At 38.1% G+C, this 26566-nt stretch overlaps 1 protein-coding gene across 2 annotated transcripts in view; it reads left to right on the top strand.

Annotated features, from left to right (window-relative positions):
• LOC122997486 (VPS10 domain-containing receptor SorCS1-like) overlaps nt 1-26566 on the top strand; it is a 44766-nt gene that overhangs the window by 7889 nt on the left and 10311 nt on the right. For both annotated transcript variants that reach the window (XM_044373648.1, XM_044373649.1), the window contains exons 2-21: nt 7420-7487; nt 8155-8254; nt 8482-8640; nt 10680-10753; nt 13862-13926; nt 14536-14654; nt 14993-15082; nt 16005-16184; nt 18024-18170; nt 19815-19917; nt 20194-20270; nt 20915-21006; nt 21145-21252; nt 21565-21682; nt 21818-21951; nt 23110-23223; nt 23509-23680; nt 23970-24156; nt 25061-25194; nt 25309-25432. In XM_044373648.1, coding sequence (XP_044229583.1) covers nt 7420-7487; nt 8155-8254; nt 8482-8640; nt 10680-10753; nt 13862-13926; nt 14536-14654; nt 14993-15082; nt 16005-16184; nt 18024-18170; nt 19815-19917; nt 20194-20270; nt 20915-21006; nt 21145-21252; nt 21565-21682; nt 21818-21951; nt 23110-23223; nt 23509-23680; nt 23970-24156; nt 25061-25194; nt 25309-25432 — 2365 coding nt within the window. The remainder of the gene's footprint in view (nt 1-7419; nt 7488-8154; nt 8255-8481; nt 8641-10679; nt 10754-13861; nt 13927-14535; nt 14655-14992; nt 15083-16004; nt 16185-18023; nt 18171-19814; nt 19918-20193; nt 20271-20914; nt 21007-21144; nt 21253-21564; nt 21683-21817; nt 21952-23109; nt 23224-23508; nt 23681-23969; nt 24157-25060; nt 25195-25308; nt 25433-26566) is intronic.

The raw sequence follows: 26566 nt of genomic DNA, 5'->3' as shown, positions 1-26566 counted from the left end.
AGCAGTATGGGACAATAACTACAGAAAATTCAGCTTGTTGCACATTAAGGAGGAGGAGGAGGTGGAGACTGAAAGTGATCTATAGGTTCATTCAATTAAGCCTGCAAAACCTTTTTACCGTTTTATCTTGCCTGCCTTCCCCGCCTTGATTTTACTTCCTCAGTGCACCATTACAAACAACCCTGTTCTGGACACTGTGATGCATGTAGTATGCTGCATATAGCATGTTGACATCCCTGTAGTACAGTCAGTGTAGACCTCCACCAGCGCCTTTCTGTGATGGACAGGCTGTGGAGGAGGAGGAGGGGGGTTACTTTGCAGTTGTTTCATGAAGCGAGCATCACATCACACATCCTGCTAAAGAAACATAAATAAATTCATGAAATACATAATGATAGGAATTGTAACACCCTGACTCAACCTAAGACGACATAAGACAAAGAATTTATTTTCCCTGACAAATACCAGGATGTGGCATTGCCTACATTGCATGGATAAACAGAGGGGCTGTTTTTTTCTTTAAAGCTCAGCACTGCGCATAAACTACTGGCAGGCTGAGTTCAGCTCTGCCAAGCCACCAAGCCTTCCTGTGGTGAAGTTCTCTAACGCCTTGAAACCCGCAGAGTGTGTTTTTTTTATCGGCAAGCTGTGTTCCCCTCCTGGGTTTCCTTTCTTCTTCACTGAGTGCTGTCCAATAGAGCAGAAATTCCATAAAACTAAGGCTAAGATTTTATTTTAGAGCAGGATGAAGTTAATTTGGCTAGAACAATGCATTAATGAGATATCACCTTTTTTGTTATTGTTGCCGCAGACACGTCTCTGTGTTTGCACTTCTTTGATTTTGTGTGTTTGTTATGCAGTTCCACATTTTTGTTACGTGTTGCCTCTGTTTTCAGTGTGACTCAGTGTTGTTACATGAACAGCTGCAGAAGCTTCTGAATAATTGTAGCAGCAGTTGGAAAGCAAAGAGTCAGTTTGTTCATTTTAACGTGAGGTAATGTCGTGTCAATAAGCAAAAAAAATAACCACTGCATTTTAAACATGTAAAGTTCTCAGCTAATCGGTGTTTTTAAATTAAAAACATTTTTAAAATTATAGCAGCAAGCAGTGATAAGTGGGGTCCAAGCACATAATTTAACATACATGTGTTGTGCGCCTTTTAAACCACAGAGTTCACAACAGATGGACAGAAACAGGAGGATACACACACCTTTGTGCCAGGCTGGATTTGAACAGGTGACCTTACAGTTACAGGATAGGTGTTTAGAACACTAGACCATTGGGACAAAAAATGTTAAGGTTTTGGTGCCCCCTTTTGGCAGAACATCCCAGGACTGCGCAGCGAAGCTTGGACCTGACATCCGTACACGTGCACCAAGTTTGGTTACAGTAGCTTAAGCCAATTTTGATTCATGAGCATTCATGTAAAGTTAAATACAAGTTAAAAAATGTATAATTTCATGATTCAATATTCAACAGATGTATTGAAATTATTGAAACAACTTAAGATCAGTGAAGTTTGTATATGAAGTTTTGGGACAATTGGCCCAGCGGTTTCTGACGAGATGTCGAAAATAGGATTTTGAGAAAATTGAGAAAAAGTTACAAATTTGACATTTTTAGATTTAGAATTTTGACTCTAGACCAAGCCATTTTCGTGATAACTGCAAAAACGTAAACTTGATTCTTACAACGCCACTTTGAGGTCAATAAATGTCCTTTCATGTGCCTGAGTAGTGGGTGGATTTTGCAACTCACCTGCAAATTTTTGTGTTTCTAGGTCTTATGGTTTTTGCTGCACAAACACTTTTAGCAGAGAAAAATATAAGTAAGAACAAAAACAATAGGGTTCCATCAGCTTTGCTGCTTGGGCCCCTAAAAAAACAATACAGTCAATGTCTCAGTGCTCCATCTATGAATGAGAAAAAACTGTTTGGCTGCTGTTTCATAAGTGTTCTTTTTTTGGCTGTTGTTCACCACATTTTGTGTTTCAGAAGACTTTAATTTAACAGTGGGCGCCTCCATTACTTGCTCACATGAGTTACACTTTAAGAGAGGCCTCACATTCAAAACCGTAACTTTGATTCACTCACTGAAGTTCTCATTTGGATTTATAGCGATGCATTTTGGCAAACAGAAGATTTCAAGTACTATTGGTGAGACTAAGAAGACGTATGGGTGAGAGAAATCCTTCCCCAGCATATTTCTCTAATCAGCTATTTTACTTTATTTATGTCAGAGGAAATGCTCTTTATTAAAGAGTCCTGGGAGCTTTTAGTTTGTCAACATGCAGCTAATCTTTTACCATTTCACTCAGCACTTCTACATTTCAGATGAAGTGCTGAGGAGTTAAAAGTAGTTGAGAAAAAAAACACATCCTTACACAGTGGGCACAACTTTTTGGTTGGGCTGAAAAACCTGCCCACTTGCTGTCTAATCTTGCCTGCATTGATCAGACCCCCTGCTCATGCACGCTGAAGCTTCCAGGCTCAGCAGGTCGCTGCAGCCTAGCAGCAGAACTACCCTGGGTTTTCATTTATGGTGAAGAAGCAAATGATGCGAGAGTATAAGCCCTAAGAAGAAGGAAGTCGTTTCAGATGGCTTATCAACCAAGCTTCTTTTTCCACGCAGGGCTGTTGTCTCAACATGAGGATCCCAATAAAGTCAGACACTTGCCGTTCTGCTTGAACGCCATAGCTGTAACATGGAGTATCTGCTTGCTGTCAATTTGAAATGCTGGCGATGTGATGTTCACAGATCACTGGTATTACACTCTGCCAAGGTAACAGAATGTCGCCATCAGTCACATTAAAGCTGAACTCTATAACTTTAAATTTCAAGAATTACATGTTACTACTTACTGAATCATTTTAATACCCTACAAGTACTTAAAGCAACGACAGAAGATGTTTGAAACACATATCCCAACCTTCAGAGGAATTATTTACTGTGATTTCACTCCCTCCGTGTAAATCAGGTTTTATCGGGACACCAATAGTTTATTTTCTGCAAAGTGATATTGTGAAGTTGCTTTATAATTTATGATTGCAGTGACCTGTTCTCCATGGGAGAGCCAACAGCTCTGACTTCAAACAACCCAGCTTCAACACAACATCTGGTCTATGAGGAAATGTTGCCTTTGTTATTGAAGTGATGTAAATTGATGTGGCAGACAAAAGCCACTGTACATTACATATCTCTCTGAGGTGGTATTGAAGCGCACGAGGATTTGCTCTCCTGAAGGCTTTTGTTGCTTTCGAGTGAGTTGCAGGACGATGTAATAGAAATAGACAATTCTTTCTTTATTAAATGTGTTAAATGATGCTGTTTAATCTGGTAATTTTATCAAGTGAAGTTTCATACTTAATTCTATACCAGCCCCCAGGGTCTTTGAATTTTCTCGCTAAGCTTGCTTTTTTTTTTTTTAACAGGAGTGTTTTTTATTCCTTGAAAGGTATTCATTGCCACACTGTTAATACTTCTGTAGTGTTAACATCTTGTAGGCAGATGTTCTCACACATTCCCTCCCAATGAGTTTGTCTTACTGAAGGCATCACAATTAAAGTCTCACTAATTTAAATATCATTATTACCCCAAATCTAGATGTCCTATGAAAATGTGAAATTCAAATCTTCAAGCTGCTATAATACATTTTCTTATATTTTAAATGGATCATGACTACTTCTGTAGCTTGTAGTCAGTAACCCTCAGAGAGTAATAACCCGATTCTGCACTTCCCCTAGGGCGCATTTCAGCCTCTTTTAGCTCATTGTTTTGGTTTTACAGTCCACAACTTTACTGTCTTGATTCATTCTGACTGCCCTCGTCAGCATCCAGATGCAGCAGGCTGCGAATAATCTCTAGCAACTAGCTGCTGAATATAGTGGAGCATTTAGCAGTTAAAGAGCCAGATATTTCCCTGTGGAGTTGATACAGATCAAAACTGGACTTAGATTCATCATGTAGACACAAACACAGCTCCAAATGAATACTGATGTTTCTCATACGCTTGTTAACATGTTTGCTATATCAAACTTTAAAACGTGATATGTTAGTGTTTTGTTTATGGCTGTTGTGGTGCCCACAAGTGGGAAAAAAATCAATTAATGTAGGTTTAAGGAAAACAAGGCGTGAATAAATTTCTATCTCAGTTACTCACTAGATCTATGATTTTTACATTTTTAAATTTAAAACAAATGAAAACACATCTGTTTACAGAAACAGAGTCCCCATCACTTTGGATTATCTGCAGACACTGACAGTGAGGTCAACAACAGTGTTGTTTTTACTGTAACAAAGTAGTTTCAGTCATAAAAGCTGTTTTAGGAAAGACACTGTTGAATTTTTAATAGCGCATTTTCAATGCTGTGCTGTGTGAACCACAAGCAAGACTCCATTTACCTCCATCATATGGGTAGAAAGCAGAAATCTCAGAGTTGCATATATCAAAATGTTGTTAAATAGTACCAAAACTATGGCTGTATACCACCATGGGTAAATGAGAAAATATGATTTTTTAAATTTTATTTAAGTGAACTGACATTTTAGGTGTGAAGCATTAACTTGTTCTCATTGCTTATTCCTGTTCAGGATCAAAGGGGGCATTTGGCAAAAAGTAAGGGAAACACTTTAGACACATGACCAGTTTTTAATGTGTCATATTTGTCTTTTTTATTAATATTCCAGTCAGTAACTCCTGTAACAATTGCTTTTATGGAATCATCCATCTGTTTAATTGCAGTGGCTAAATGTGATGACAGTTTTATTGATGAGGCAACTTAATTCCAACAGCTGATAAGGCTGGATCAACGGCTTGGTGAGAGTGGGAATGAATTGCAATGTGTGCTCTGTCGCTCCTTTCATTTGTCTCAGGTTTTCATCCTTCAATAACAGACCCCCCCCCCTCGCCTCTGCATTCTTGGTACCCGTACCTCACCCAGTCTCCTCTTCATACAACACCTTCATTTCACACCAGTAATCTCTTCAACCTAAGCCCTTTAAGTCACCATTAAGCCTCCATTCATTCTTACATAATGATCGAATTCATCCCAGTCCATTTACCTCCAAGGTTTAAGATTTACAAAGGATTAGAGGTTGAAAAATCAATTTGCTTGCTCTTGGATGTCAAGTAATCCAGTTTGGCGATATGTTGGTGCGACTGCAGTCTAATGGGATATGCACTGCATGGTAGCTGACATCAAATGTGACACTGTTGTCGAAATTCAAAGGGAAAGATATGCTAATACATATGGCATTATTATTTAAATTCAGAAAGTAAGTTATGCCATTATCTGGTGAATGGTGCAATATTTAAAAGAAGAGCCTTTGTCCAGTTCATTTCAAATAGCGATTTAATGGCTTGTGTGACATGTTGAACTTCAAACACCTGTTTCACACAGAATAATCTACAAAGTGAATATTGTATCACTGTATTGATGTGTTAACTGCAGCCACGGAGCTTCACCTTAAACTTTCAACATCCCTCGGAAACTTTTTCAGGCTGCAATTTGCTGGATTCAAATTACATATGACTGTAGTCCTGGATCCTACCCAAGTAAATGCATAAAGTTAATTGCCATACAGAAGGGGGGTGTAATTTGTCCTAATTTTCAGGCTGCTGTGGGTTGTTTTATTGTGTATGACAGTGTCCATGAGGGTATGACTTTTGGAAAGTGTAAAGGCCATTTTGTTGGAAGACCATAAATCTCTGCAACCCGGTCTGGACAGTTGGTACTGCAGCTATAACAAACTGGACTATTTCTGAACTAGCCTCATATAAAGGATTTTATACATTCAGCACAAAGTCACAGCAGAGTTAGAGTTTCATTAGTCAGCGTATTCACAACGAGGGTAAATAATTAGGAAATAAACTAAAACTAAAGTTTCAATTGCATTATTCTGTCTTCAGAAACTTGTGGTGTCACAGTGAGGACACAAACTTACATGTACAAGATGGCGCATAAAGTGAAAGAACAGAGAACAAAACTACACATAATTTAGGGCAAATATAAGACCTTTTAGGACAATGATGTTTATTTTACTAAAAAGTTAATATACTGCAAGAACATAAGGAGTTATGTACCAGTAAAATTATTTCATTGATACTGGAATAAACAGTATCAATAAAGACAATCAGAAAGTGATTAGCCAATATTTAAGGTGGAGTACTTGTGGAATGGTGTTTTTGTTATTATGTGAGGGGTATAAAATCTACATCATAGTTGCTGTTATTATATTTTGTGGTGTTGCATCAGCACAGTATATCCACAAGCAAGTGGTTTCAGCCAATTAGTTATAGTTTATAGTTTTTGAATATGTTTTTCTTGCCAAATGCTGGAGTCAGTTGCACATAAGTCACCTGGAAGTGTCTAATGTGTGCACAGTGTTTGTCTATCACTGAGGCAATTTGTTTCAAGATGGGCCAAGCTTTTATCTAGCAGAGATGAGGACTGACTTGTTTGATTTGAGCGAAAACCTAGAAGAAAACACTACAAGGGATGCTACAAACTGTGTGAGAAGGGCTTTAAAAAGCAGTAAAAAATTATTGTTTACATGATGGAGTCCTTGCTTTGTACAGGGAATGTTACTCCGAACACTCAGAACACTTGATAATTAGAAGATAGGCATGAAAAAGCTGAACGAGATGCTCCGAGAGTCCTCCCAAGAGAGCTGTATGATCTGTAGATTTTATGATTGCACAGTGCAAGAAGGGCATTGCTTAAGCAATTAATTTGTGTAAAGGGTGAAGGGTGAACAACTGTTTTTGTGTGAGAGACTTCTGACATTTACATTATGATGACTCGCTGAGTAAAATACATTGGATTCGTGCGTCTGGAATCGACGTGTAAAAGAAACAAGTGAAATTTTACAGTTTCTCCTCATGTCATTGCCTCACTGAGGAAAAAAGAAAATACAAGTTAAATGTATGTACACAAGAGGCAAATAGAAGAGTCCACAATGAGCCATTCATTACTATCTAGAGTAATTTACAAGACATATTGAAATCAACAGCTTGTCGGGTATTAAGTAAAGGCCTGTGTATACGACTATAACACTTTTTATGATCCTCTTCAAAAAAAGATGCCCACGATATTTATGAGGCCTTTGTGTGCCTGGAATGAATGATAGCATTGACTTATTTATTCATTTAGTCATAGCTTAGCAGTGGTAGCATTTGCTGGTTCTCCTGTGGGACTTAAAAACATTGTAGCATACATATGCTGTCTGTTTATCCTCGGAGAATATGCACAAGGCTTTAGACAAACGGGGCAGCTGGGTTTTAATAAAGCTGTGTCTGTCAGGTAATTTAAAAGACATGAGCATGAACGTCTTGGCTCTTTTCTTTCACTATGTGACACTTTTTTCAAAACTGATGATGCGCTCCTTCGAAGCTAGTAATCTGTTTTATCTTTTTCGTAGGTGATCCTCATGTTGACAAAATACTATGACTTCAACTCCGGCAGAGTAACGGAGAGTTCTTTATGGAGGTAAGATCTTCTGCTAGTCTGTGTTTGTGTGGTAACACAAATAGATGTCGCATTTATAACAAAATGACTTGCATAATGTTTAGTGATGGCATAATTCTCCAAAGCTCTTGAAAACAAAATATTCTGTTATAAAAATCTAGGAGCCTGTGTGCTTTATCCTGTATAAACCATTTTATGCCATCTTGTTTCTGAAATGTCACCAAGGAACAGAGACCAGTATGTATTTTGGTGACAATGAATGAACTGAGAAAAACAGTCCAATTTTTTGAAGGCCAAACATTTATTTTCGAGGACATCTCTGGTTCTGAAAGAGTTTCATAAACACTGCAATTGTAGATTTTTTTTATGTCCTCAATCCTCCATTAAAGTTATAAAACATGAAAATTACAAACATTAGAGTATACAATGTTTGTAACCCAAAGTGTCAATAATGATAATAATATCTCATCCCGTTGCCATACATGCCACACAGGATATTGTTGTTTATTTTAATAATTAGAGAAATCTCCATTCATCTAGCAAATTGCTTTATGACTTCTGCTGTTGCAATTTTCCGCCTGCCTGATATGCTTAATGATACTATTAGCATCTTAACTAGTAGGTGTTTCTCAATTCTCCGTTACTCGCCACAAAAGCCTGTTTACTTTATCCTATAATTGAATTTTAGGTCAACTGATTATGGGACCACATATGAGAAACTTAATGAGAAAGTTGGGCCAAAAACCATACTGAGCTACTTGTACGTGAGTCCAAACAACAAGAAGAAGGTAAGTTTCCACATGCGTGCTGTGAAAAATCTTTATTGAATATATCTGTCAATATTATCATTGTACAGCAGAGATAGTGTCATTTTCACTAAGTAGCAGCCCTGCAGGAGCCTGCACCGTGCATGTGTTGTTGGCAGCGCACTTCACGAGCACACTTAAGCCCTGCGGAATGGTTGCTGTCAAGGTGGGCCTCTGATTCCACCGTCTCCTTTCTTGTCTTGTCTCAGATCATGTTACTGACTGACCCAGAGGTGGAGAGCAGCCTGCTCATTAGCCTTGACGAGGGGGCGTCCTATCAGAAACACAGCTTAGCGTTTGATATCCTCAGCCTGCTTTTTCACCCCGAGCAGGAGGACTGGATCTTGGCTTACAGCCACGACCAAAAGGTAACACGTAGCTGTCAGACGGCATGAAATAAAAACTGAAAATATGACATAAAAATCTCTGGGTGGGAGTAAGGGGTGTTGTGTGTGGTTTATTTGCTGCTTGTCTTGCACTTGTTAGCTCAGTATGAGTGTTCTGTCTGTTTCTGTGATTATATTACATCACAAGCTTGGTGGATTACAACAAAGTTTATATCTATATAAAATGAACACAGGTTGTTGTCATGGCTGAAACATTAATTTTGTTAATCGCGTCTGGCCTCTGTGGTCTTCATGGGCAGAGACATCTGCCACTTAAGCCAAGGCTGCAGTTGCCAAAACAGAGGCAGCTGATCACCTGCTCCCCGAGGTCACAAGGTCTGGCTGCACACTCCAAGTTTAAATGGATGTGTCCTAGACAGCAAAGGGGAAATTTAACAATGGAGACACGTCCAACCAATCCACACATACACACACACACACACATACACACACTCTCACATAATTGTGAGCATAAACTCACACACACCCTTCATTACTCTTTGTGAGAACCCTACTGTCTGTTTTACTCAACGCTACAGACATCAAACTTGGCCTTCACTATTGGAAGACTTGATTTCAGAGAGAAAAACAGTCAAGGTCTGAGAAGTGAGATAAATGGTGCAGGGAGGAAGATGAAAGCTTAGTTGAGAGCCATCGACGGGTCAAAATAAAGACGCTCTAGAGAAGTTTGCCTTCAGGTCATCCTGTATGTCTCTGTAAAGCTAAATTTCATCTGTGTTTTTCTTTTTCTTTTATCACTGCTAGAATGAAATTAATCTTAGCTTGGTTTGATTTTCCATTTATTGATTGTCCGTCACGTCTTTTAAAAGTTGTAAGCTCCTAGATAAGTCAAAATGATGTTGCTAATCCTTGTAAAGCTCAGAGCTTAAGATGCTTGCTGCTCGATCATTACAGTATGCCAAGATGACTGGCCTTTTGAATGCTTGGACAAAAGTCCAACTTTGCAGTAAAAAAGGAGACTAATGGCTTTATGGCTTGAATTATTTATTTTATAATACCAATTAGGGTGGACTCGTACTGAGTTACTGTAAGTAAGTGAAAGGAGACTCCTTGCATTAAAATGCATCTCGTATCTAGATATGATTTAACCTGATTACATTTATACCTGATATTAATATGTGTCTCCAGTGTCCACAATGAGATCCACATCCTCCTCTCCAAAAAAACAAAAACAAAACAAAACAAAACAAAACAAAAAAAGATGGGAGCCATCTGTGAAGCTCCACTTTTGTATGGACTTTTGTTTGCTTTTCGAAGCAGGGGAAGAAGCCTTCTCTTCTTGACTCCATCCAAGAGTGTCTTTAATATCCGTAGCTTTCTTGCTGCTTTCTTGCTAGTAGCTTAGCTTTGCTAACCGGCTAATGGCTGCTACCTCGCTGGTTTGCAACATTGCGTTTTTCCGTCCACCTAGTTGTTGTATGTGCATTGACAGCTCAATTGCATTCACACCTGTGTTCAGTGTGGTCACAATGCATCCCTGATCCAATCAGATCGCATCACAGTCCATCCTCGATGCATCTTGGGTGCATTTACACCTGTACTCTCATGTGATCAAGCACTGTCTGATTGTAATCCGATCACCCAAAATGCATTTTAATGCAATGTGTAAAGGGGGCCCTAGATTTTAATACAAAAGCCAATTTGTGTATTAAAAACCCCCTATTCTCAAAACAGATGGAAGGGATCAGAACAGATAATCTTTACCATTTTGTTTTCTTTTTTATTTAAAAAACCTAGCCTCAGAGTATCAGTGCATTGTATTTTTACAGAAACTGCTGAATTTCCTCATAACTGATGCATTTTCACATAAAGTATGCACTCAGTAGTGCAGTATTCAAAACAACATCGACATATTGACTCCAAAAAATCTAAAATTCTGACAGCTGCTTGATAATACAGTTGGATATAAATCAGCAAATAATTCTCTTGGATAGTCTCACTTGGAAAACCATTATTTCTACTGTAACTAATTTGGTTAATGCTTTCCTCTCCTTTTTCAGCTGTATGTCTCTGTTGAGTTTGGGAGGAGATGGCAGCTTGTGCATGACAGCGTCGTCCCCAACAGATTCTACTGGTGAGATCACAATCAATCATTTGCAGAGCGTTTGTCTTTTGGGGAGAGAAATGCTGCAACATATTGATATACTCTAGTAATACTATGAATAATAGACAAACACAGAACAATTATACCTTAATAAATGGATTTAAATGGATTTTTCACACAACAGTGGTACAGAGGGGAGATGCCTTCGCTGTACATATTTACATATGCCAGAAAATGTTGGATGATTTCTGCTCACCATTCTGACAACTTTTCACAGACTCTGTTTAGAGCTCTGACTCACACTGCAGCAACATTACGTGTTTTTTCTGATCAGTCAGCAGCTCATTTAAAGTTAACAAAAACACAAAATGTTTCTGAGTCAGATTTGAGTGTGAAATGCACTTTTGAGAATTTTCATGAAATTTCTCGAGTTGATGACATTTATTATTGAAAGTAGAAGCTGAAATAAATGACATGCCACCCAGTCTTAAAGAGGTAATCACACATTTTAAAACCACTGCTTTTATTATTGAATGCTGAGTTAGGTTTTGTGGTAGGCAGATCTTGTATTGATAAATAATGTATGTTATCTTTTTTTTTTTTTTAACATAATGTACTAAGCGTCTAGTTTACACATACCTATTAATATTTGATCTGCTGAAGGCATTCTGCTTGTGAAATATTGTTGGGATAGTGCTGAGATACAACAGTGTATTACAAATATAATCATATCCAAACATTATCCATCAATCTTTCATTTATTTTGGATGATACCTGATGTATATTGTATACAGAATCACAACTGATAGTGTGGTTTCAATGGGAAAAATTCTGGGTGTCTCTTTGAGTGTTTTAGTGTTATTAGCTGCTGGGTGCGAGTACAGGAATAAATGTTTAATTTATAATGTTTTTTTTATAGTTGTTGGCTACAAAATCCTTTTCACACATGTTTCCATAGCACTAAAAAAAGCAGAACCGCAGATTAATCAAGGAGGTTGGAGAGACCTACAGTACATCTTTTTGCAGATGTTGCATTAATCTGGGAAAAATACTGTGACCCAACATGTTAGCAATGTTACAGTACATAAAAATCACTTAAGGGAATAGATAGATTTTAGTCATAAACAAAACACTGAGACTATCTCTTTAATGTCTATTCTCAAAGAGAATGTGGATATACAGTATGACAATCATTTCTTGTTGGGGTTGTTGGGGCAAATTTTTGCTGATAAAATATGTTAGCACTTCCTTTTGTCTTCAAGGAAATAAGTCGACCAAAACATGCCAGAAAAAACACTCCCCCCCACCATCAGAGAGCCACTATGAAAGAATTACTTTCATCACATCCTGCACTGCTCATCTTATCTAAAAAAAAATATGACAAACATGATTTACAAAAACATGTTAACGTGCAACCTCGCTAGGCAGACATTGCGGTATGTGTTATGGGGTAACACAGTGTAACATTGCAGGGGGTTTATTTAAGAGCAAGGGCTGCTGTTCACTGATAGAATTGGATGAAGTATTTGACAGAAAGTCCATTAAAAGAGATGGAGCTGTGAGGCAATTACAGAGTGCTGAGGGAAGCAGGACGGGGGCTTTTTATATTATAGTTCAGACACAGTATGGAAAATGAGAAGAAACCCATCTTCTGTCACAACCACTGCTATTAATACAGCAAGTGGTCACTCCTGTCACTCTGCACTTAACAGCAATCATGAAGAATCTCCGCTGAAAGTGAATGAAATGGCTAAATACACCTTGCCCATAAAGTGCAGTTCAGGTCAGATGTCCTTCAGGCCAGTGTTTATAGATAAGGATTTTGTATTATTGCTCCTGAGAGAACAGTGAAGAACACAGCTGCATCTTTTATTTCCCATGTTCCCTTACAAAAACAAGATGAAAATCAAAGTCTAAATGTAAACCATACTGCGCCTCTGGTAACAGAAAAACAGAAACAATTACTGTGAGCTAAATGCATGTATTGTGTGAATAGTTTTCTTATTTTTCTTTGTTTTTGTTAAAATTATTTGCTCTGATTCACAATATCAAAATATGCCTTATTGGGAAATAGTTGGCTTTCTGCTTCAATGCCTTACTAAGCCACCTGATGTCCAATATAAATAAAAAGGAAGTTAATATTAAAAGGCAAATGCTTTGTGACCAAGACTACACATGCTGCATACTTCATACTGCACAATTATTGGCTCCCCTTTTTATTAAATTTGTGAAATAAAAACACTTTCAACACTTCAAGACTGGGTCGCACCAGCTGTTCGTAAATCCATTAATAAGTTTGTGTAAGTCCTTTGTAAGTTAGTCTAGTTTTTTAATCAGGTTGCATCATTAAAACTTGAGGAATGTCTAATCAGTAAATAACAAACTAAAGTAACAAAACTGCCAAAAATAACAATCTGTATATTCAACTGAACTCCTAATCCTTTGTAACTGTATATCACTTTATTTTTATTTATATACATACATTTATAGATGTATGTTAGAGTAGTCGTATTCATGCAGTTTGAAATGAGTGAGAAATATCTGATTATGCTAACGCTCATCTCACCAACACTATTTAGCTAGCTAGTCACCTGGACATTGTTAGCATTATGATTTGTAATCTGAGGTATACTGTGTTATTTTTGTGAAATGTAATTTAAAATGTTACTTGTTAACATGGTTATCAAAGGTAGATAAGTAGACCATTTTTCATATCTACCTCTTTAACTCTTCAGTCCACTGTAAACAAGTCGTATATTAGCAAGCCGTTGGTTTTGTTAGTTCAGTTGGCTACGCAGCCGGCAGTTATTAGGCTGTAAATATTTAGTAGCTAATCTTTTGGGAAATAAAATAAAATATAATCTAAAAATCTTTCAAATGACAAAAACTTTAAATGGAAAAAACTGAAAACATCTGAGAAAGAAAAATCAGCCTTAGTCTGAACTGCTCACAATTCTGAGCAGGTCATAAACTGTGATGAGGGGTCACAAGCAGACTTAATTTTAAGTGGGCACAAGTGACAAAAGGTTGGGAACCACTGTCTTAAATGTTGGTATATGATGTCTATACTAATGCACAGATGAACATTTGCATAAGCAGAAATCTAATATTTCTCAGATGTTTGTCACAATGTTGCAGGTCCAGACTGGGTTTAGACAAAGAGCAAGGAATGATCCACCTGGAGATCAGCGTCACTGACGGACGTGAGTAATAAAGTGATGTTACCATGGCAACCCACTGAAAAGTAAATTGTCAGAAAACACCATACTAAAGCACATAAGGTCAGACCACCTTCTCTCTTTAATGTGTTAGTGTACAGTATGTTATCCGCTATTGAAATGAGAGTAGACATCACATCAAATTACCAGCCTTTGTTGTGACTCGTAAACCATAATTTAAAAAATTGAGTGAGAAATTACAGCTATTTTTCACTGTATGCACCAAAACTCTCCTCTCCATCTGCACTGGCTGTGTGGAGACTCTTCATACGATTAAGTTAATTCATTTTTCAAGGGCCAGGCTGTGACTTGGCTCTTTTCTTGGCCGCAGCGCAGAGAGGGGGGCACTTCCATAAGGCCTCGTGTGTTAATGCCTTGTCCCCGGGGAGATCACCTCATTTGGCTGATGCTAACACATTGGGACAGCTCTCGCTACTTTATCTATTAGTGAGAATAAGGATTGGCCTCCAAAATTTTGCCTCTATAGCTCACTTAATACCATCAGCATTTGTTAAACCTTGATTGTGCACTACAGAAGGCTGTTTGTTTTTCTCTTTGTTGTATTTTTAGCATTCATTTCTTGCTTACCCACAGGGTCACAGTACATAACTTGTAAACTTCAGAATTGCTCTGATGGAAACAAGGGCAAGCCTTTCCCTGGATTTATCATCCCTGATTCCCTGGTGGTTCAGGATGAATACGTTTTCATCCAGGTGGGTTTTTATCGCAAGGTCTGGCTTCATTAAAAGACAATTAAAAGCTGTAAAACCACTGCATCCAATCGCATCTTAATGTACAGTCATGTCTTTCATTAGCTAAAAGGGCCCATTATCCTGGGAAAGGATGGCATTAAATTGAAATCAGTGTTGTGTATTACTTCAACTCCACTCTACCATAATGCCGAACATCCTAATTAGTAGCAAACCCAGAGTTTTTGATCACGATTTAAATTATTTGATACATGCTGCTAGCAATCAGTGTGCACAGTGAAGTTTATGAATATTTATCTGAAATGTGATGAACTGCAAATTGCACTTTATTGCTTTTCTAGGTGCCAGTAGGTGGCCAATCTGTCCATTATGTGTCCTATAAAAGAAATGCTTTCTACCCAATGAAGCTTCCCAAGTACACTCTGCCAAAGGTAAGATTACTGGAAAGGATGCAGTGTTTGATCAACTGAGCACCTGCAGAGGAGCAAGTAGCAGAACAAGTGCAACATTAATTTGTCTGTGAAACACTCAATTTATTCCTTCAGGCTATTTTGCAGTGTCATGATGACTTACTGTGGATGATTTTTACAAATGATTTCAAGTAGGGCTGTTCCCAGTTATTCATAATGCTTGCTGACAAACCCATTAAATTGTTTTCCTCACATTATTATCCTCCTGAAATTTGATCATTTATGCATAATTATATGTTCAGATCATTTGTCTATTTAACACTCATGCATAGTTTTTTAATCAATTACCCTTCCAGTTATATCAACAGATATTTACTTCAAATTGGCTCTGGAGTTGCACATTCATTGTTACCCAGAACTCCAAAAGAACTTTTTGAAGCAGAAAACTCCATTTGCATTTGCACAAAACAGTGTTGTGCACTGGACTCCATTTACTAAAAGCACAGCAGGGGGGCTCAGTGATTTGAGAGACTGTGTCATAACAACAGGAGAGATATAGTGCCCACAGTGTTGTTTCGATCAATCTGTCCATTCATCCATCCATCCATGTATACTGTCAAAATTTCCTTGAGAAGGACACACATCCTTCACCTCGCCTCACCCTGAATAAGAGATTCAGTAAAATTAAATGGAGCCTGTCTTCATTTTTAGTGCATGGCATGACACGCCTGAGGTCTAATCGCTGCTGATCCTGACTGAATAATGTCAAGAAGTGATGAATCAATAGCTTGCTGCACTGGCTCTGTGACTACTGTTACGCACGCTACTATTCAGTCATCCTTTTTAGTCAACTAAATGCGTATTGGCTGCAGTTGACTAATTTATAGAAAGCCTGTTTCTCAGCCGCCTGCATCTTCTGTTCTCATGAATTTAATATATTTAGGACTTGCAGATAATCAGCACGGATGATAACCAGGTGGTGGCAGCGATTCAGGACTGGCACCAGAATGACTCCTACAACCTGTACATGTCTGAGTCCAGAGGGCTGTTCTTCACCCTGATGCTGGAGAATGTTGTGAGCAGTGGAGGACCAGAGGGCAACATCATGATAGACCTCTATGAGGTAGGCAGTGACTGTGCAGTTGGGGGTGGTGCTGTCATCTGCTTACATGTTTTCGGGTTGGTCAGGCATGCCAAGCTGGACCAACTCAAATCACTGACCTGTTTTCATAACGGCTGCAGTTTAAAGAGGAGTGTGTCATGTTCATGAATATTAACTACAAAACTAATCAATTTTTTGTGCTCTTTGCCCCTTCAGAATGCTGTAACTAATTTGTGCAATAATCAATGCAGTTATACATGCATAGTTATTTTCTACTGTGCAAAATGAAATACTTCCTACACTCAGTGCTATATTTGTGCAAACACATTCAGTACATTCAATACTTCCAGTACTTAATGTATTATACATTTTATTAGTGCACAAAAGATTACTGTAATTAATCGATTCACAGAAAATCAATCAGTAATATTTTGTATAATTAAGAAATCATTGAAATAATTTTTCAAGCAGAAATGCCAAACATTTTCTGGTTGAAGCACCTCAACTGTGAGGATTTGCTGTTTTATGTTATTACAGATTATTATTTATTATATTATTGATTATCTACTATATATCCTCAGGTTTTGAACTGTTGGTCAGACAAAAGTGTAAAACTGAAGAGGTCACTTTGTGTTCTTAGAAACTAATGGCTAATTTTCATTATTTTCTGACATTGCATGGACAAAATAATTGCAAAATAAATAAAATAAATGCAAAAATACTACATTTGCAACCCTACACTTAATTAACGTATACTTTAGCTTTATCCATCAGTCCGGCATCGATCTGGGCTAACACCTATAGAAAGATAAACACATTCACTCCTCACATACAGTCTCCACTCTCCCCTAACTGCTGTTTGTTTTTTAACTGTGAGAGAAAAATGGAGAAAACATGGGGAGAACATTCCTGTTTTGGGAGAGTTCTCAGCCAATAAAACAGACAGACTTTGACAAATAAAGTACCAGCACACAGCCTAAAACTTTCCTGAGAGTTATTCTTGGTTCTCTGCCGTGTTTTCCTTAAGTGTACTCTGTGCTAAGATGTCTTGGATGTCCTGAGTCACCATAATGGAACAGATGCCGGCATGTTGCAGTTTATTCTGCAGCATTTGAGCATCTCTCTCACATTCACATTCTGACTGCTTTCATTACCTTTTCTTTTTTTTTATTACCTTTTCACAAAAAAAACATTTAGTAGGTTTATGTAAACCACCATCTATGCACAAGTTTAGGAAACACTAGTATCACTTACAGCCCGTAGTCAAAAGGGAGGCAAAACAGCAGCTTTAACATGTGCTCTGAGCATGTTATATCTGTGTTGACAGACATGCTATGAGGTTGCCGTGCCTGCACATGTATGCCTCGCTCTAAATTATCCTCATGTGCAGCAAGCAGCAAAAGCATCACACACACCTAAGATAGCCATCAGCAGTGCTTACTCTCACTGATCACTGACCTCCACACACATTTTATGCCCAGAAATAGCTTTTATAGCTGCAACGACTGACCAGTAGAGGATTTAAAATGACAAACATTTGTGCTCTCTAAATAGAAGAGCAATGTGAACACAAAGTGAAAGCTGCACATGAGTGTCTGCATCTCCGTGCACATTAAGACAAAGAAGAAGAAATATCTCAGGGCCGTACCGTATGTTGTTTTGATATGTTGTGATTCTGCAGAGTCCTGCAGATGGTCCAAAATAGTGCTTCCTGTCAGAAAAACCAGCACTTTCAGACATCTCATCTTCCCCGAACTAGGCCTTCCGCTTTACTTAAGTTTGAATAATTTAAGGTTGTTTTTTTTTCCTGTCTTTTTTGTTATTTTTCCCCATACCATTCTCCGTCTCTCATGTTTGCAGGTTGCCGGGATTAAAGGGGTGTTCCTGTCAAATAAAGTTGTTGAGAACCAAGTGAAAACTTATATCACATACAACAAAGGGAGAGACTGGCGTCTTCTACAGGCTCCAACAACCGATCTCCAAGGAAACAAGGTCTATTGTGAACAGGTAAGTGGGCCACTGACACAGGATACATTTGGTTATTTGGATTTCCATTATCTGCTCTAGATGTGCTACACTGCGTCACAACATATACTGGTCAAATAGAGCAAATAAATCTGTATAGAGCTTTTTAGAGTATTGGATGGGAGGGAGTTATCAGAGCAAGACAGTTCAGCATGTGTCAGGCTGCGAAAAGACTTATAGACGAATAACTCAATAATTAAAGATCCCCCCCAGACATGTATTTAGACATGTAAAAATACTCTGCTTTGAATTATGATTTGTGTCCAAACTCTGCAGTCTGCACATACATCATTCTGCACAGTTAAGCTCAAATATCCAACTGGAACACATTTTTGAGTGGAGACAGGCTTTAAATTAAATTTAAAAATAATTTAACTCACCTTGATAGCCAAATCCGGCCCTCCAGGCAAAAATATCCGGCCCTTTGATGAAAGTTGAAGTTTTGACTTTCATAGTTTACATTAAAACTTCTACATGATTTTTACAAATCTGCTATAGATAAAAAAAAAGAAATACAAGGCTCATGAAAATCTCAATAATATAAGCTTATTAATTCTAATACGGCCCACAGACGATGAGAGGCATTAATACCAAGGTTGCTCTATGCTATTTGAACAGTGCTGAAATTAAGTCTAATTAACCAAACAGAAATTAAATTTTAATGTGTGAATTCCAAATGATTTAATTCCACAACTTTAGCTTTAGATTTGACCAGAAGAGATTTGTTCTTCACCAACACATATAGGTGGTGGTCTGACAGAAATGGTGTGTTGAAGCAGTTTTTTTTCCTAAGATAACAACATCGGAACCATAAATGATTCAGAATCAGGAAATATTGATGGAAAATCAACAAAGTACATCTCTTGTCTCAAAGAGTAACACAGAACATATATTTGCATATGAGTAAGTTTTAGTCAAATGAGTATTAAAATAAGCTGTAACTCTATTAGCACTTACTTACTAATGGGAAAAATTGCATATGTTATCAATCAATTATACACTGAAATGAATTAAAAGAAATAAACAAACCATAAAGGCCTACATTTCTAATGTGCTGGTGGAACCAAAATGTAAAAGTCCCAAAACAACATGACCCATGGTTGAACCTAATTGCCTTGGTGTTGAACCTAATTCACAACTTCACTTGTCTATATCAGGCTCTTTTAAACTGACACAGTTATTTCAATTTAACTGTACTTAATAGATGGTGAACCCAAGAATATTAAGTTATTAATTCAGTATTCTATTCTATTATTTTTTTTATTAGTTTTATTATTAGTTGTAGTATGTCTTTATATAGTTTAGTAATGATTAATGAACAGATGAGATACTGCATAGATACAGATACAGCATATTGTGTCTTAACTATTGTGATAATGACAGTGCACTGATGCAGTTCTTGTATACAGTGGTACTCTTTTCTCTTGTGTGTGATTTAATAAAGCCAGATGTCCAAAGAATATAATACGCAGTATTTATGTTTTTCATAGTAAGCAATTAAATAATAATTAACTATTTTGAATCAGGATACATTCATAGTGTATTCACAGCAGTTCTTATGTTGTTTATGAAACTTTGATTTTCACAGTCTTACCTCAGTCAGCTAATCTCCTGTGTGTTTCTCAGCCGTACTGTTCGCTGCATCTGCACCTTCATGTGTCTGAGAATCCTTACACCTCGGGAAACATTGTCAGCAAAGATTCAGCTCCAGGAATTATAATAGCGTCAGGTGAGGAGATGATTTGTTTTGCACATCCATACTGTAGTTTACTCTCCAACCTTTAATGCTGGTTACCAGAGGATAGTCATTCTGTTCTTTTGTTGTATTCCCAGCACAAATAAATAAAAGGCCTTCTCAGCTGTCAACAGTTTACAAAATGACATTAAATTAATCTTGGCTGCACATCTGTTCCATGTGGAAAAACTACTACAGCTATTTTGCTTTTTTTACAGTGTGTAACATGCGTGAAATAATAAATAGTGCTTCTTTACCTTTTGTATTTAGGTGTGGTTGGACCAGAACTGACCAGTACTAATGTCAGCATTTTCATCACATCTGATGCTGGAAACACCTGGAAAGAGGTGCAGTATTATAACTCTAAAAATAGGATTGCATATAAATTTTGTGATGCTGATCTGTACTTGCATTTCTGCATCAATGCTTTTTGGATATATTACTTTGCTAAAAAAAACTGCATTTTCTACAAAACCTTTTTTTTTCTCATGTAACAAAATACAGAAAACTCGTCCTTTATTTGAACTTTCCCTCAATAAAATACAGCAAATACAGCAATACAACAAAATGAAAAAAAATATGACTTGAGTCAGGCATTATATGAATAAAGAATAAGTGAGCAAAAATCTGACTGAGCATTCAATGCCAGCTTTCAGTTCTCGCTTTTCAGTTCTTGGTGACACAAACACAATTTGTTTGTTGACAAAAAGAATATTGAGGTTTGACACCCAGCCTGGTGCATCTCTGATCTGTAAAACAAATAAACCAACGGGAGCACACGGATTTTTGCCATCGGCTTAAGACTCAGTAAATCAACGAAGAGAGCAACACTTGATTGACGCTTTTGTTTGTTCACACAACTGAGTCTCTTGTGGAAAGAACAGTTGTGGTTTCTACTCTCTACTACTAGTATGCATGTTTCCCTGATATTGTCACCAGTGGATACTTTATGTTGAATTTGTGATGAAGTGAAGTTGGTTTATGTCTGCAGGCTTTTCAGGAAGAGTACAGTGTGTTTTTCCTGAATCAAGGAGGATCTCTGGTGGCCATCCGACACACACCTCTGCCAATTAGACACATTTGGTAAGGCTCTCCAAGGATGTGCCTCATCTTTTTTTGAGCCTATACTCAATCTCTAAAATGAGGAGAGGGATGTTTTACTGAATTCAACTCTATTTGTGGTTGGTTTCTCTGTGATCTAACCATTGTTCTCTCCCGCAGGCTGAGTTTCGATGAGGGCAGAAACTGGGACAAATATAGCTTCACCTCCTCTCCGCTCTACGTTGATGGGGTGCTTGGGGAGCCTGGAGAGGACACCCTCATAATGACGTAAGATATGGAGGAACAATAAAGAGTTGCTATGTCCCTAGTTTAGTTAATTACTATACTGGTTAATTATGTATTACCCCAATGAAGACTAAGAAGTGTACATACACAGTGTTGAGTTTATTTAATGTGGTTTTGAAAGTGTTTCATTCGCCTAAGATATAGAGGATTTTCTCAACCCACAGAGAAACATAGATTAAAGTCAATGATTTGAAATTGCCCAAAGCGGATTTACAAGGTTTTCACACAGCAGATTTTGAATCTGCCCCATATACTGAATGTCTTTGACCTTGTTTTTCTGACATGCTTGTGCAGAATATTTGGTCACTTCAGTCATCGATCTGAGTGGCAACTTGTCAAGATTGACTTCCGGTCTATTTTTCAACATCGCTGCACATCTGAAGATTACCTGACGTGGCAGTTACACAATGAGGTAAGTAGCTCTTCTTACTCCTTAACTGGAAGATTCAGTCGTTGATTAAACTCAAGTGAATCTCTTTTGACTCAGTCACACAATAAAAGCAAGAAAAGAATCTCTGAAATGTTTATGATGCATTATTCATTACAGGGAGAAGTGTGCATCATGGGAATGAAGCGAATCTTCCAAAAACTGAAAGCAAATGTTCAATGTGTCAAGGCCAGAGATCAGTATATTTCCCAGATGTCAGACTCCTGCCTGTGCACAGAGGCAGATTTTGAGTGGTGAGTTCCCCACTCTGCAGCTACTCTTTTCACTTCATTAAATCCAGTGTAACACTTTATCAATCTCCAGAGGCAGAGTCTATGAAGCAAACCTAAGGCACAACAAGAGTGTTTGAGGAGTTATATTTCAAAAGTCACGCCTTGTTGTTATCTTTTCTATTATCTTTTTGTCAACTTAGGATATAAGTTAATCACTATAATTAAAAAAACAAAAACAAAAAAAAACATGCCATCAGTTGCTTTTAGTCTTGGGTGTTAGCAATTTTCTAAGATCAGATGTCATTTTGATATAAGATTGTGGTTGTTATCAATATCCTGATATTAATGAAAGCATTTTTCAGATTTCAATATATATCACAATATGGTAATTATGTGCAAAATTACAATTAACTGTGTTCTGTGGTCATGTAAAACAAAAATGTAAAGATTAATTTTGTTAATTTTAAACTACAAATTGCATCGAATCATCAACAGTAACACTCTATGATCATATCACCACAACACAGTTTAAGTGACAGAAGATTACCTGTAATATTGAATCACTGCCCAGCCCCAACACTCAAAGACTGTATATGACAGCAGTACATTGCTGCATGTTTTACTCATATCAAGTGCACTTGAATAGATTTGCATGAAAACTAAAGCTAATAGCTCACTCTAGACGCTATTATAAGCTGCTTCTGTCTGTCTGACAGAAGTATTGCTTCATGTCAGAACTTCATGTGCTGATCTAGTGCTAATTGAACCGTGGTGACGAGTATATTTAGCAAGATTAACACCACTTTATTATTAAAAGGACTTACTAAACTTTCCGACTCAGGGCTTTTGAGGCTGTTTTTCCCTGATCATGATGAAAGAAATCTGATAGATCCCTTTGACTTTGCCAAGGTATAATTATAGTTTGTGTAAACATGAACAATGATTTTTTTCTCTGCCTCAGATGTTTGATACATAAAACATCAAATCTCAAGTACTCTGAGCTGTTGTGCTATAAAAACTTTTCTTTAGCCTAGAACACCTCTGTTTATGGTAGACATTAGCTTACTATGAATGATTCTGTTTGAGCTGAGTAATTATATTTGAGATTTTTAATAAAACATTACTAATATTTATTACAACCCGTGTATCTTTTCTGGTCTTGTGTTCCAAATGAAACAGCGACTATGGATTTGAGAGGCAGATTGATGGGAGCTGCATTCCGGCTTTCTGGTTTGTTCCTTCAGCAACATCGAGAGACTGCATCACGGGGGACAGCTTCCTCAACACGACAGGGTACATCAATTCATTTGTTTCGTCAAGAACCGAGGGAGCAGTGTGTGCACAAATGCCCTTGGTCACGGTCAAGCTCAACTTTCTTGAAAATCACCTGCTATTCTGTGTGAAAATGATAAATAAATATATACTACCAATGACTGACCCATTTTTAATATTGTACACCTTATGAATATCTTCCAGCCCTTATATTTATACATGAATGTGTGCATATGTGCTTGTGTCTGCTTTTACATTCACGTAGTCCTCATCTGTGTGTTTTTGTACTTTTTTGGTGAATTCCAGATATCGTAGGGCTTTGTTTAACAACTGCACTGAGGGAACTCTGTTGCAGTACAGCCCCAGACGACAGAAGTGTCCCAGTCAGGTCCCTAGGGGCCTCCAGCTCTTCACCAGTGAGGGAACACTGGTAGCAACACTGGGGAAGAATGTCACCTTCTTGGTCTTTCTGGAAGAGGTGCTGACTTCACTTAAATAAAGCAATAGTTTTGTGTATTACAGGGTGGTACTTGCATGCTTTTTCTTCTTTGGTTAGCGCCTTATTTGAATATTGAGACGCTGTCAGGAACACAGCACAGAGGCTGGAGCATCAGAATATCAAATAAATATGCGGCATCATGATTCACCACTTGACCTCGTCTTTGCAGATAATTTGGAAAAAAGGCGCTCTGTCGGGTGTCAGCGAGGACAGGGACAAACAACTGAGAGCGTAGTGTGAGTGACAGTATTTTGTTTTCTTTTTGAAGGGTCTCAGCTCCACGACGAGTATAACAGTGGACTTCGGTGACGGCACCGCTATATCCTATGTTAACATAAGCTCCATCGATGACGGGGTCAAGCATATCTACAGTAAAGTTGGCATCTACCAAGTGTCTGCTACAGCAACCAACACTCTGGGCTTTGACAGGGTGATACTCTACCTCCACGTCTCCTGTGAGTGAAAAAGAAAAAAAAAACTTCAGGATGAGTAACAGGCCATAGCTAATAGTTGCTGCTGAAGCATAAAGTGCAGGATCATTCATCCAATTATTTTTAATGTGTTAATTTGAGAAAACTGGCTCTTTTTCCCCCTGAATTCAACATGGGTTATTGTCAGCATTATTTTAATCACTTATTAAATACCCCTTTAATATAAGTGTGGATTAGTATAAAAGGCTCATCATTTGCATTGGCTGACAGTGCAGTGACAGTGTTTCCTGCATCATAATAAGCTGAACTTATTCAGAACTAACTTCATTTTGGTTGATATCATAAAGTGACTAGACTATAAGCTATTTTCTTGATCCTTTGTGGCACATAAACACCAGCTATAAGATCAAACAAGCCTTTAAATTGGTCAAAACATTTCAACTTGTGAGCCCATAGAGGGAAAAAAAATCAGACAAAATAATGTGACAAATATGCTCACCACTGTTCTGTAACTTTAAATTGGCTCATTAAAGTTAGACTCCATCCAATATCTCCATCCAAAGTTTTGAGTATCAGTCATCCCGCGTGGGCGTGAAAGACGGCTGTTGGTTGTTTCCTCATTGACAGAGACGAACAGCGGTGGTCAGTTTGAATTCAGCTCATTATAATGGATTCCAATGGTGACATTTTCATGGTAGCAAAAAGCATCAAAACATCCACAGACACTTCTCAAACCACTCCTGCCATGCAATCAACTTCTCCACTGTGCATCCATATACTCTGTGTGTTCCAGTCATCATTTTGCCAGAATATGACTGAAAACACAGCTTCTGTCAGGGTGCGATATTACAACATGGAAGTAGTATATTTAGCCAGGTTTTGACAAAAAGATGTGGATTTATATGGTTGTGTGTTTCTCGCTTCAAAGGTCAACTTGAACAGGTCCAGCTCTCAGCTCCGTCAGTGGTCATCAAGAACAAAGCAGTAAACCTGACAACAGTGTTACGCCCCAGCAATGTGGGAACAGTCACCTACTACTGGTGGTTTGATAACAAAACAGAGGTGAGCTTTGCTTTCTTGTTCTCTACCATGCTGTTTATTAACCAAATTACATGATGGATTCACAAGTCACATCACTCTCTCTCTCTCTCTACTGTCTGTGTCTTTGCCGTTTAGCCTGTAGTGACCCTGGAAGGAGGGATGTCCTTCACCTTCTCCAAGGAGGGAAGTCACACTGTCACTGTCCAGGCTTCAGTCGGCAATACTGTGCACCAGGACCAAATGACTGTGGCAGTTTATGGTGAGCTTCATTTTACTTTTCTAAATACACTCCAACAGCCATGGCATATAACAATAAAGTGAAAACTTTTGCAACTACAAATAGAGAGAGAGAATTAATAAAAGTTTTTATTGAACCTTTGAAGCCTTTTGACAAAAAAAATCTCAGCCATAATTCATGGTCTTGATCAGTGGTTGGAGTTTGTTCACTTGTCATGGAGATGGTTTAGTTGTTATCACATAACCTAGCTGTGGGATTCTGGTGATGTGAAAATGCCATCCTCAGCCAAATGTGGCTGAAAGCTCTGTACAGAGTGTGTCAAAGGGAATCCATAATTGTATATACACAAATAAACACACATACACACATACTCTTTTTGTTTCTGGTTGAAATAGTTTCTTAATGTTTCCAAACATGAAAATTCATATGAACATGCACACACACATATATATATATATATATATATATATACCATGAATTATGGCTTATATATATTTGACAAAAAAATCTCAGCCATAATTCATGGTATATATATATATATATATATATATGTGTGTGTGCATGAAAAGTCGGCTGAATGGGAAGAACAAGATACGGGCCATCAACACGTACTCCTTGCCAGTCATCAGATACCCCGCTGGTATAATAAGCTGGCCAAAGACGGAGATAGAGGCCACTGTTATCAAGACAAGAAAGCTCCTCACAATGCATGGAGGGTTTCATCCCAAGTCCAGCACCCTGAGACTGTACACTAAGCAGAACGAGGGAGGCCGCGGACTGGTGAGCGTCAGAGCCACTGTCCAGGACGAAACAACCAACATCCAGGAATACATCAGGAAGATGGCCCCCAAAGATGAACTGCTAAGTGAATACCTCAGGCAGCAGAGGAGGAGGAGGAACCATCATGGAGGGACAAGCCCCTACACGGCATGTACCACCGACAGATAGAAGAAGTGGCTGATATCAAGAAATCCTAACGGTGGCTGGAAAAGGCTGGACTGAAGGACAGCACAGAGGCACTAATCATGGCAGCACAAGAACAGGCACTCAGTACAAGATCAATAGAGGCGGGGATCTACCACACCAGACAGGACCCCAGGTGCAGGCTGTGCAAAGATGCTCCTGAGACAGTTCAGCACATAATAGCAGGGTGTA

The sequence above is a fragment of the Thunnus albacares genome, chromosome 14, assembly GCF_914725855.1.
Source record: "Thunnus albacares chromosome 14, fThuAlb1.1, whole genome shotgun sequence".
Taxonomy (NCBI): domain Eukaryota; kingdom Metazoa; phylum Chordata; class Actinopteri; order Scombriformes; family Scombridae; genus Thunnus; species Thunnus albacares.
This window is presented reverse-complemented; position numbering and strand designations above follow the sequence as displayed.